The sequence below is a fragment of the Platichthys flesus genome, chromosome 19 (genome assembly GCF_949316205.1).
Source record: "Platichthys flesus chromosome 19, fPlaFle2.1, whole genome shotgun sequence".
NCBI lineage: Eukaryota > Metazoa > Chordata > Actinopteri > Pleuronectiformes > Pleuronectidae > Platichthys > Platichthys flesus.
Window position 1 is genome coordinate 10,167,693 of NC_084963.1, and position 13,428 is coordinate 10,181,120.

At 43.0% G+C, this 13,428-nt stretch overlaps 1 protein-coding gene across 1 annotated transcript in view; it reads left to right on the forward strand.

The window, feature by feature from the left end:
• The window catches only part of pappaa (pregnancy-associated plasma protein A, pappalysin 1a), an 83,276-nt gene that overhangs the window by 22,362 nt on the left and 47,486 nt on the right, over positions 1 to 13,428 (forward strand). Inside the window, exons 7-9 of the mRNA XM_062413121.1 lie at positions 2,151 to 2,652; positions 10,913 to 11,041; positions 11,178 to 11,269. Coding sequence (XP_062269105.1) covers positions 2,151 to 2,652; positions 10,913 to 11,041; positions 11,178 to 11,269 — 723 coding nt within the window. The remainder of the gene's footprint in view (positions 1 to 2,150; positions 2,653 to 10,912; positions 11,042 to 11,177; positions 11,270 to 13,428) is intronic.

Below are 13,428 nucleotides of genomic sequence, written 5' to 3' on the forward strand. Positions count from 1 at the left end.
GATAGTTTTTATTGATTTACTTCATTTTATTCAAACGATACAACGCCAGAAGCAGAGCTGGGTGGTGCACCAACTCAACCACTATTAAGATGACCTGGTGATGCGATACTAAGCTAAACACAGCCACTATCATTCACTCTGTGATTATTCCAAGAAACTTCAGAATCTCAAATAGGAGAAACGTCTTTATTTGTAATTGAATCAGATTTATTTTTCTCCATATATTGACTTTTACACGCAACACACGTCGAGGTCCACACCTGATATTCCATAGTTCAGATGTAATCATGTACTCATCCCCAAAATTACACTGAATCGTAACCTTATCTCATTTGGCCAGACCCTTACCATGGCCCTGATATGGACCTGATGCTGAAGAGGTTAGGGAACACAGACACTCCGGCTCGTGTTGAGCTCAGAGACGATTAGACTGCAGCTCGGCTTATTTTATTTTGATCGCTTACCCAATAATGGTTGTTTTTGTCGACAGGCGAATGGGATCATCTTATAATAAACAGAGAATGAATGGCTCGTATTGAAAGCTCAGGTCTGGATGGTTCAGTCACCCAGAGCGCCTCTGAAGGGGATTATAGGTCAAGCACCTCAGAGCTTTTTGTGCAGTAGTGAGTAGCTGATATAAAATTGCTGGGAGTTCTGTGAAATTGAGTATGTGGAGTATTTTGTCACAGTGAATCTCGATTAACTGTTTAGCAGATAATTCCATAGTAGTTCTTGTTTTCACACATTGTGTCTTTGCCAGCCGTCGATACATCTTTGCAGGTTTCAGATAAATTCCCTTTGCCTCAGGTTACGCGGTGGATGACACCCCTATTCTGCCTCCTCTTAAATCTCCGACCGCATCGGCAACAGCGCCAGAGCAGGAGTGTGGGCCCATCATAACAGCTGACATTACAAAATATTTTCAGTGGCTATGGCAGCTTTTCCTTGCAAACTCAATGAAAACGTACCCGTAAAGCCAGGACTGCATGAGCTGAGCAAAAAAAAAAAAAAAAAACACTTGGAGTATCTCGGTTCATTCTCTCCCTGCCTCCCCTCTCCTCCCCGTCTTTCTCTCTGCCCCCTTTTTTCTCTCTTTTTCTTTATTTCACCTCCACTCTGGCCACACACACACTTACAGTACAATAATAAATGTGTTGAGATAATGTGGCTTGGAAACCATATTCAGTCCTCACTTGATTAAACACTGGAATTTTGCATGGTGCCCAGAAATGAGGTTAGCAAATGGCTTCGTTGGTTGCCAGCTTGGAAATGCACAAAAGGAAATCGAGGGAGAACATAGTGTCTGCCTCTTGCTGGCTTCTAAAAGTGCTTGATGAATGTGAGTGTACGTCACTTGGGATAATGCGAGTTAGCTGTGTGTGGACTCCAAATATGGCTGGAGTGTGACTGTTAGAGGTTGTAATGACTGGCTGAAGTGAGAACCCTGCGCTGGGCCCCTCTCAGAAGGTACACACCTCAGCTCTGCCTTTCCTCTGCACATGGACTCACAATGAACTCTCAGTTTCACCTCTACCTTAAAGCCTCAAGAAATGCAGATGCATTAAAATGACCATCGATGCAAACTCCTGTCAGCACTCGTAAAAACAGGACCTTTCTGCATTCAATTTAACAATCGTTCATGTGTGTAGGAAATTAAAATGCTTGCTCTCAGTATTGTGAATGATTTCTATTTTGTGTCATGCTGTTGTATCGCCAAGGAAGTGACGTTAAAACCCTGGTTTGTCTGTTGGGCGGTTTGTTTGTTTGTTTGTAAGCAAAATTATGCTCAAAATATGGGACAAATATCAAACATAACTTGGTCGAACCCTTAAATTTTGATGCAGATCTGGATCAGGAGGCAGATCCAGGCATTATTTTTCACTTTCTTTGATATTGCATGATAAGCTTTTTCAACATTTTCACAATTTTTCCAGGGAATTATTCATGGCTCTTTGATTTTTTAAATCTGGCAGATTCCACTAACTGGTATCAATGAGAGTGTGACATTTGATGCAGCTTGATTGAACTGAAGGAGACTGCTGGGCCATGTGACTCTACTGAGTGCCCTTCTTGTTTGAAGTGTCTTTGTTGTGATTGCATGTTGTGTGTGTGTGTGACACTGTGCATCCTTTTGTGATCATATCCCACAGGCCCTCCGGATGTGGAGCAGGCTTGTGAGCCAAGTGTGCGCACCTGGAGCCCCAATGCGGGGATCGAGCAAGGCGTTGTCGGCCTGTCCGAGTGCCCTCTCCAGGGCTGCATGCTTCAGCTGGAGTTCCCTCACCCACTGGTGCCAGACTCTCTCACCGTGTGGGTCACCTTCTTCAGCCCCGACGAAACGGCGCTGCCAGCCATCCACAACACCTTGCTGTTGACCGTCAGCGGGAACAACATCTCCCTGGGTCCCAGCAACGTCTTCTGCGACTCGCCACTGACGTTGAAGCTGGACATCGAGGAGGAGGTGTACGGGGTACAGTTTTTCACCATGGAGCAGCATCTGGAGATTGACGCTACCCTCCTGGCCTCCAAGCCAAACTGCATACTTTGCAGACACTGCCAACCGCTGCGCTACCGCCTGCTGCGCCAGCCGCCCTTCACCCACGCACCACATGGTCTGATGCTGAATGGGCCTACCCGCAGATTTACAGACAGGTGAGTGATGCGGTAGTTGAACGTCACTCATGACTAATTGAAGGTGCCAGCAGCATGCATTCAACTCACCAGGCTCTTCCTGATATTTCTGTCAACTGTAAGTCTGTTCTTTGTAAGTTTTTCCGAACATTCGCCCCCCCTCAGCATAGAAAGGAGGCCATACAATGGTTCGGACATGCTTTGGCTGGAAACAATGGTTTTTACCCAGTTTATTTTAGTCATCTAAAATTGCTGAGTGGTTACCTCTTAGCTTCCTGCTTGAGTGTGATGTAATTAGGGGTTTTAGACACACCAGTTAGAAGGTGTTTATTTATCTGTGGAAACTATCCACAAAAATATGTTTTTGTAATATCAGATATCCCTTTCAATACCCCTAGGAGCACTTGCAGGCCTCCACTGCTTCTGCAGTTTCAAATCTGCTGCCCAACATTTGTTTCCTATGTCACAGGTCAATCGCTGCTCACATTTGTTTTTTCCCATGTTCCATGAAGCAAGGGCAAACAGATGGCTTGTTGAAGGTATTATCTGCACACTGTGGTGAGAGTTTAGTGCTTTGCTTTCATGGAATGTGCTGACTCGATAAAGATTGTGCTATACATGGCACTGCTGCGTGTTATGCCATCTCACTATCGTGCTGTCAGCGAGGTTCACATGAGAAGGAAAGTGCTTGATAAGAGACGAAAGGGTGAGTATGCATGTTATGCTAGATGGAGTGATGATACTTAAGTTCCATAAAGTGTCTGTACACAACTTCTTGGTTGAATGACGGTGTCCGTGGAAAGCTGTCTGCAGTGGGGATGTATTTATTCGGGGGGTTTGGCACACTTCAGTGATTACTGATGTACTGTAGGTAGTTTTACTGCTGTGGTATATTTCACTAGCTGTGGTCGCATTCCAGTGGTGGTGGTCAGTGGCACTGGCTGCATGTGGGATCTTGTCTCTGTTGGATGGTCAGAGGAGCTTTATAGCACGGATGTGTGTTCCCAGCCATCAACTCTTTAACGGATTCAAATAAAGAATAAGTGTACAAAAACATATATAGCAGTATTTTTCATTTACAACAGTTTTGGGAGAAAAAACATTAAATTATCAAGTTTCAAAAGCTGAAGGAAGAAGTTAAACCATACAACCGAGATTGAACATTAAGGAGATTGTGTGCACTTTTTGTGAAGTGTTTTGAGTTACTCTTGATTATTGATCAATGCTTGGATACTGGCTATATGTTGAGTTAGCTTGTTTGTATATCATAGCAAACTAATGCTTATTTCCATTATTGGTTGATCTGCCCGTTGATTTGTGATTTGAAGAACGAAGAGTCAGACATGTGCTAGATGTTATATTCTTTGATGTGACTGTGATAAGGCATTATAGCCTCAGGCTAAGATAATGCTTCATCACACCCACTGTCTCACAAACAAACATAGCCTTTGACATGGTGAAATGAAGAGCAAAGTTCACCCAGATGTTTTGGCATGCCACATATCCAATGTTAAGTGCTTTGTTTGATGGTGGAGGTCCAGCTGCTGAAGTGCTTTTGTTGACCACACAGTATGATGCTTCTTCTTCTTACAGCCTGATCCCATTGAGCTGAATAGAATGATGAAGGTGTCGATGAGGGGGGTAAAGGACCTCCCACTGTCAGGCCACTGGCCTTCACCTAAACAGGGGCATGCCAAGTCAAGATGAACCTCTGACATCTTGGCTCCTTTGGCTCCATCCATGGATGGTGGTTTGTTTGGAATGGCTCAGGGCTGGGAGGTCAGGGTGACAGGGTAAATTATGGCAGGGAGTGAAAAGGGTGATGTGAAGAGGAGACGCTGGGGTGGAAGGTTGGACTAGTTGGGGGTAAATCATTGCGAGGGTCGAGGGGCAATAGGTGAGGAGGAGAACATTAGGGGGTTGAGAAAGTATGAAGGGAGAAGGTTGGAAGGTTGGGGTTGTTTGATCCCCTCCCGCTGAGGCACCCGAGCCCATGGGCTAATCCTCTTCCTGGGGTGGGTTTCAGAGCTGTCGTTCAGTCAAAGGCTATCTCAGGGCTGACCTGAAAAGACATCTCAGCCAACACAGAGAGAGGGCAGCTCACCCAGCATCAATACTAGCCCACAGCCCCTCTGTTACTGGACTCTGCGCTGGTTCTTCCTCATATACCCTCCATCCATCCCCTCAGCTTCTCCATTGACAAGTCTGCTGCTGCTTGAGAACACAGATAAACTTAACAGACTTTTCAAAATAAGGTACAAGTTTTGCCTATTTGTATATTTTTTATGTTTCACACTTGTTGAAAAACAGCACTGCTCATAATTGCGAGTACTTGGGAGGCATAGTCTTTATTTCGGTCACTTTGTGGTAACCCTAACCCTAAGAATTTGTGTCTTTCAGGCTAATTGAACAAAACAACTATGTAATAATTATAACAATAAATTCAAACCTTTCATTGTAGTTATATGACGCATCGTACAAAGTAGTTATTTTGAGCTAACCTTGGTTTAATGCTTTGCTGTTACAATGCTGGGTCATTGGCAATGTCAATAGTATTAAACCGTATTAATTCTAAATATGATATTAGTAGTTTAACTTTAAGTGCCATTAAAAAAATCTACATTTTAAATTAAGTATTGTGGTTTTGGCATCCTTTTTTATTTCCCCATAAAGTTTAATTTCCTCTCATCAGCGACTGATTTTACTTCTTTTCGGGTAATTTCTTTTTTCTTCAGGCCAACTTGTCCCTGGCATCATACACCTCTTCTTCTTTATAAGAAATGACTCGTTTGCAATCCTCCCAATTCATGACATCCAGACAGAATGGATGTATTATATATTTACATAACGTAACATAACATAGAGGCCTTCATACAGCCCTCTTTAAATGCAATTGCCTGTAGATCTAAACTTCTATTTTGTAGGTGTAAAAGCGATAGCAGTGAAACCTCAAATGCTTGTCATCTGCCTCCCTGACAAAAGGAGCATTGCACTGTTTGTTGTTCCTGCAGGCTCAATCTAAGAGTTTTCCCCAACTTTCTGAAATTTATCTGCTTTTCTCATCTGGTGTTGCTCAGCCAAGAACAACAAGCAGCTACAGAACGGAAACACATCCATATGCATGCTCACACATAAGCGTAGTGCACACACAAGTGAACACACACACACACACACACACAGATGAGCACCGACGCACAGTAACGCTCTTCTTGGTCTCAGTAGCACATACTTTCGCCCATGTTTCCGTGTGTAATCACCTGGTACTATCAAAACACCTTTGAAAGGCATATTACGGGGCCTGGTGGCTGGCTTTGAGCGCGAGCCAAGATAAAACCTTGATTCCTACAGGGGTCTTAACAAGGATGCACCAATTATGAAATATTATCATGTGACAAGAGTTAGGGTTAGTTCTATATCAAAACAGTTGCACATCTTATAAAATCCTTCACAGATGAAAGTGTGGTTTTATGAAATCTGGATGTCTGGCACAAGTCATGTGTATCACTGGATTGTATCCATCACATACACTCAAGTCTCAAACGACTGTACCACATCAAATGAGACGGAAAGAGGATGCAAGTTATAAATTCTTTTTCGCAAATATTCTGTACAATAATGTCCCTGCCATTCAAAACCTTGTTCTTATACTGTATATCCAGCAAACCCAGTCCTGAGGGACGGAGAATTCCTGCAATACTTCAGCGCCACTTTTTCATTCTCTCGCTCTTTTATTCTTCCCCGCTGCCAACAGCAGCCGAACGCAGCATGGCTGTTAGCAGTGAGGTCAGGAGAAATCAAGCATGCACCTAATTGGGACCAGGTTGAAAGCCACATTTAAACAGTTGTTATCACGCTATGAGAAGTAGCACTGTTGACCCTATAGAACCGAAGGTCCATTATGACACCCAGGTAGCAGCAGAGCTGTCAGGGTTAGGGTTAGGGGTTTAGGCTTAACCCCAACCCGCTTCCATAATCTGATCATCTTGTAGTTGTTAAGCAACGTTTAAAGTAGGAATGCCTACCTTTGTGTTTGCTCTGTGCTGGTTAAGCGCATGGGAAAGACGGTGGTCTGGTTAAATACAAAATGAGTTCACAGTGTCTTCACAACACAACATGTTTATTTACATTCAAACAAAACCATAATCTTTCCTTAAGCTTAACCAAAGTGCTCTTGTTGCCAAAACCCAACCACAGACAGGGCCATGGATGTGAATCCGGCAGCAGAGACAGCTGTGCCCGCCGTGACCCTCACTACTCCGCTGCCGATCATAAATGTTGCACTTTATACAACTAACAAAAAAACATACAAGAAAAAAAAGTTTCCTCTGAATGTTACCAAGGCAGCAATTATGTTGCCACCACAACATAATTAGGAAAACATTTTAGTTGTGTTATGAATGAGACAGAGTTGACGAGGGTTGCCGTGCTGTTGGAGCAAACAGGTAGGGTTCAGCAATTGTCGCTTTTAACTAAAGCAATGACCCTGAAATGGAGAGAATAATTACTTAAAGCTTTAACAGCTTCGTTCTAGAGAGAGGTGTTGGGTCCGGTTAAATAAAAGGTTTGCAGTATAGGCTGCTGTTGCCACCACGGACTGGTTTGCAGTTCTTAGCCCCCGGGTGGACTTCCAAAAGAAAATCAGCGTTGACTGTGGATGCAAACCGCAGCCTGTGGTCTGGGAGAACGTGGTTGTGCGCTCAGTCATTCACCTTGACTTCCTCCCGAAGACTTTCTGTGGCAGGACACCAACATCATGCTACTTCCACATTTGGTGCTGAAAGAGGGCTGTCATTATTCTTATGGGATCACAACATTTAGGTGTCTAACTCGCTGAAGCAACCACCCGTCAGCACTTTCTTCATTCTCACTATAATTGCAGGATACCTGTGGAAGATGCCTGGTACAATCCTCAGCATTTTGAGGAATAAATCACTGTTACCTCATCATACTTTCCACAGAAGCCCCTATGGATATATCTACAACTTCACTTTACCATATTTTGAAAATCACCACTTAGCCGTCCATTTTCTCATCTGTTCCTCATTTTTTTTTCTCTCTATGTATTTTTCCCGTTCTCTACATCCCCTTTTCTCCTAATCACTTGGATCTATCCACTTGTCTCCTTCCTCTTGCTTGGTCTTGCATGACCATGTCTCTCAGTGTGTCCTGATCAGTCTCTGCAATTACTTTTCCGTGCGTTGGATTACCTGAAGGCTCATAGCCAGAAATTCTCATTATCCACTAAAAGCAAATTCTCGTAATTCCTCTGTTTCTCTCTTCTTTCTGTCAATTCTGTGTGTTTGCTCTCCTCAAAGATAAAGTCTCCCACAGCTTGACTTTTCCAGGGGCTAAACTAATTCAATTAGAGGGGGGCATGTTTGAGTGTAACCTGGAGTTGCACCATCACAGGCCCACATTGCAGAATAGGACATACTGTAGAATAAAAGAGAGTCTGTCAGGTCAAACATTCTGTGTTGATGATAAGGACGCCAACATAAATATCTCATCCTAGGCACGAATTTTGCTGTGGGGAAATTCATTTTGTTACTCGATCTTTAGGTTCACCGGTTTTTATACTTGGGACGGCACAGCTAACTTGAACTTGGCCCGCTGTCGTCTGCTGGGAATGTGATGGACAAACACAGGAGAATGTGGAGAAAAAAACAAAAGCCATGTAACACAGTCAGCAGTGTCCTGGAGAAATCTATCTTTTCTGGAGTTAATCTTCCATTTGTGTGTCTTTCTGTGACGTGGATAATGACTTCAAAAGCATTTAAACGCACATGCACACCTTTTATTCTCATATATTTATACATGGGTATACAGAATAGCCACTTCTTTCTTTAAACATGTCTTTTTGTCATTTTTGTAATCAAACAAAAATGCCTCACTGGTCGGTTTGTCTTCGAGCTCATCAAAGGTTATAGTTTCTCTGAAGATCACTGCAAAACTCCCTTGGTTTGATTGCTGACTTAAGCTTTGGCCTTGGGTGAAACCACTGTGGTACCAGAGCAATGTTTGCTGCTGGTGCTGCATTGCACTCACACTGGGGATTATATGGCAGCAGTTGGAATAGTGGTTTAAGTTTGAAGGCCATAGTTGGCAGCCTGTGTGTTACAAACAACAACGGTATCATGTGTGTGCTGGCATGTACTGTGTGTGTACATGCCTGTGTGTGTGTTTAAGTGGCTTTTTGTGGCGGGCACATGAATCCACATGTACCCTGGTATGTAAGCAGCACAGTATCCTTGCATGGTTGTCCCTGCATTTATTGCAGAGGGCAATCCATTATAAGGTATATGGTACTTGATGGTCCAGATGAAATGATCTATGGCAAACCTATCGTCACTCTTTACCCTGATTCACAGGCTCATTATCTCTAGGATGCCGACTGCGATTTTTTTGGGAATTGTTAAAGTGCATTTGTTTGTTCTTGCTGCTATTCTTTGATTCAAGCCTTTGTTTCAAATTGTGGAAGGATTGAAAGGACTTTGTTGTCAATACCTGTTTGTTTCTTAAGGGTTTTGCGCTCTATCTATCAAAGTTGAATATTGTTCCAGCTTATGAAAACATCGTAAAAGAACATCACGGCTACAGCCATCAAAATATTACACAGTATAATGTGTTCCTGTGAATTATAGATAAGGGAGCCAACTGGATTCCCTTTTGTAACCTCACATAGTTATCAGCTCTCAGTCAAACAAAAGGGAGTTGGAACCAGAATAGTACATTTAAAACAATATACCACAAAAAACATAAAAGTTTTACGTCTCACAAATATTTTAAGTTAGATTGTAACGAAATACTCTTGATCTCCAGATACACACACACGCACACACACACAAACACACTCCTATCTTCTAAACTTGTATCTCAGTGAGGACATTCATTGAAAACACATTCCCTAGCCCAATACCCTAACCTTAACTATTACGACTATTTGCCTATCCCTGAGAGGTCTTGTAGAAAAAGTGCTGTATGAATGTGTGTGTGAATGGGTAAATGGCAAAAACTGCAATGTAAAGCATTTATGAATGGTCATCAAAACTAGAAAAGCGCCATAGAAATACAGAGCATTTAACACAATTTTAACCATTTACCTAAAAGCAATTCTTAACCCTTGAGCAGACGTTTGAAAGTCGGACGTTTGGCCCAAATATCTTCACCCCGAAGGTGTTAGGCCCAAAATGGTCCTCACAAAGAGTCCAAGTACAAACACACGATGTTGGGCCCAAAAATCTGAAAGCCAAAAAAAAAAGGAACCATGAATGAGAAACCATGACCATAAGTGACAAATCAAAACTTCAAGTGAGAAACCAAAAGTAAAAGCAAAAGGAGAAAAAAAAATCAAAAAGGAAAGAAAACTGTCAACAAGTTGCAAATGAGGGTGCTGATTGGAAAAATCGATTATCAGAGATAAGAATACATATTCAAACCTTTAAATTCTTTGTTTGCCTTTACATATACTGATACTTATTTGATTACATCAGAAGATTATTGATTATGAGTCTAAAAAGACCTATGCTATGTCAGTCACTTGATCAGTGAATAACAGGATCAAGTAAATCAAGTTTATTTAAAACAGGGATAGAATCTAACAGAATCTATGAACACATGTAAAGGCAAAACCTGATCAGAGAGAAAACATAACTTTTAGGCTATAAAATAGAAAGTAGCAGCACCCTTACTTGCACCAATGTTGTTTCTCAGTGAACAGCTTTCTTTCCTCGAGTTTTGTTTTGTTGCTTTGCTTATGGTTTCTCATTTACAGCTTTGATTTTTTTTTTTACGGGGGTTTATGGTTTTGGTTTTCTCATTTATGTTTTTTTTTTTTTTTTCCTTTCAGACTTTTTTTTTCAGACTTCCTTATCATGGTGACTCAAGAAACCATCATGGCGACATAACACCGGCAAAGTGAGTAGTCCCCTGCCCCCCCCCCCCCCCCCCCCCCCCCCCAATATTTCTCCTGTCCATTGTCTTTTCATGATGGTTCCTTGATTCGCTATGATGAGGAAACAAAACTGGACCCAACGCGGGTAAAGTCAGCGACGTCAGCACAGGATATGTAGACGAGTACTGAGACAGATATTTGTATCTGCGTTGGCTATAGTACTACAACTCAACACACCACCCTCTCCCCACAGGCTTGCTCCATGTGTATTTCTCGGAGTGCGATCTATTCTTTAGCGCTGATTCCGTTTCAGTCATATCTCCAAGGCCTCACGTAATTCCACTATACTTGAATTTAGTGTGTTTTATTTTGTATTTTACCTCTGTGCAGGGACGTGCTGCCACGTGTTGTGTACACGTACCAAGTCCAAACCATCTCCGGCCGGAGTGAGAGTGAGCCCTCCCCACCTTTGGTGCACGAACTGGGATCGCCGTACTGCGGAGATGGACGGATCCAGAGGTGACGAGCATTTACACACACACACATGATCTAAACTAAAATGCATGAAAATACTGTGTTTAATTGGATAGTTACAGTGTCCGTTTGTCAGTGTGTGTGTTTGAGTTTTTCTAAGTACTGCTCCCTGCTGTTATAGTTCCAAAGGAGAGGAATGTGATGACATGAACTCGATGAATGGGGATGGCTGCTCCGCTCTGTGCAAGAAAGAGCCCTTCTTCAACTGCATTGGTAAGTCCAATATGGATGAGGATGATTTCCCTCAGGTCGAGCGCTTGTCGACGGTTGATGGCTGATGTGAAAACTGTTGAGCTGCGCTGAGAAAAAGTTTATTTAACTACAGACTAAAATCAAATAAAAGCAAATAACAAGGCTATGATGTGGCTTAAACAACTTATGGAAGCTCAAAAGTCCAGGAAAACATGAGAGCCTATAGTAGAAACTGGTAAGTGTAAGATTACAAATGCCATATTTAGTTTGATAGTGTTTATTAATAAGGTTCTCTATATATTCTACTGTTCTTAAGTGATATTTTAAATGACATATACATGATACCTGCAACATCTGTCAAGTTCAGATTTGACAAACAGCTTCTTACATAACACTTAAGGTCTGTTTTGGTCCGGGCCACGGTTTTGTTGTCACGTTTTTGGATTTGACTGGTTCTGTTTTCTGCATTCCTTCATGAAATGGATCTGCACAGCTTCTGATGAGACCCACAGGCTCACAAGTTTGTGAATGAACAGATCTGACATCTGGGCAGCTTTCATCCGAGTCCCCCTCGCCGTTCTCAAAAGCCAACAGAATAAGAATTCCATTAGATATCATAATCACTTTGACCTGTGTTTAGAAAAAACAACTAAAACAAGAAAAAATAATCTGGAAATCATTATTTTTTACAAGGCTGAATGATCTTACTCTACACAGTTGAGTGGCTGGCATCTCCTCCGTTTTGTTTTATGAATAGATGGATGGTTTCCTGTCCAGCTCTCCTGCTGCCTGACAATCATTTTACCCCCTGTTGTGATTGTGTGTGCATGCGTGCGTGCGTGGGTGTGTTTGTGCATGTACAGTACATGCATGCATGCACACACATATGTGAGCCTCTGTGAAGTGGCCACTTAATCCCTGTCAGATTGCTGGAAGACTGCATTGGCTGTGCTGTTTTTCCACCAACTGCAGTGCTCAGGGAGGTGTGTGTAAGTGTGTGTAAATGTGTGTAAGTGTGTGTGTGCCTGACACCGTCTGACATAGTTGTAGTTTTGCGCAGAAATCGGACACTATAATGACGGGACCTTCTGTCCATCTGTCTGTATTTGTGAGAGAGGGCCCGCTTGTCAGCGTGCTGGATAGTGAAATAGAGAGCTGGATGGAGAATTGACACTAAGTATACAACAGGGCCAGCGTGCTACAGTTTGGATGAGCTTTAATAGGCTATTCACACGATTGAGCCGAATTATATCTGGAATTAATGAATTCGACAAGTTCTTTTCACATGACCCCACCTGGCCTAACAATCCCACTGGCCATGTCTGTAGGGCTCCGAGCCACAGTAAACACAGGTGCAGATAAAGCATAAAGGAAATGTAATATGATTTTCTTAAGCCATATTCACATTTTCCTTCTGTGACAGGAGTAATAGTTTTGGATCGTTTTATTTCTTTGCCCGGTTTTGACATTTTTTAAAATGGTTGTAGGCAAAGGTGCTTTTATGAGAAACATAAACATCCGAATGAGGTATAGAACATTTTGTCATCTCTTTTTTCCATCATCATTCTGTTTTCATCTTTGCTCAACTCATCACTCGTTCTGTCTCCCACCGTGGTCTCTCGCTTTTTGTTTTTCGCTCTTGCACTCAATCACCTTTCCACTTTTTTCCGTTATCTGTTTATTCTATCCCCTGTCCTGATTCAAATGCTTCAGCAACAGACCTTCCTCCTTTTCCATCCTTTCCCTCCTCTTTTCCCTTCAGCTCACACTCTAGCTCCTCTTTGCTCCTGCAGCTTCTCCGGAGCCACTGTGTGAGCTTCCTCCCGTCTCGGCCTCGCCGCCTCCCCTTCTCCCTCTTTGCCTCTGTTCCCGCTGAGTGAGTGGCGGGAGCGTATTCTGTGTGCCCCCTCAGTAGCCCCTCGCTTCACCAGTGCCAGAGCACAGAACTGACTTGAGTTTTTGGCCGTGCTGGGGAGGGCTGGAATTTCGAGGAGGAGGCCCCGGCCAACTTGGCACAGAATGCCGCCTTTCCCCCCTAACTGGAACCCCACCGGCTGACACTGCTTTAGCTGAGAGCAATGAGGCCCCGGCAACCTCCCTGCTCCGCTCCCCTCTCCTCCATAAGCTTCCAGCTCCAGACCTTAATTCCGGGTGGGATGTCTGGAAAAATTACTGCTGTA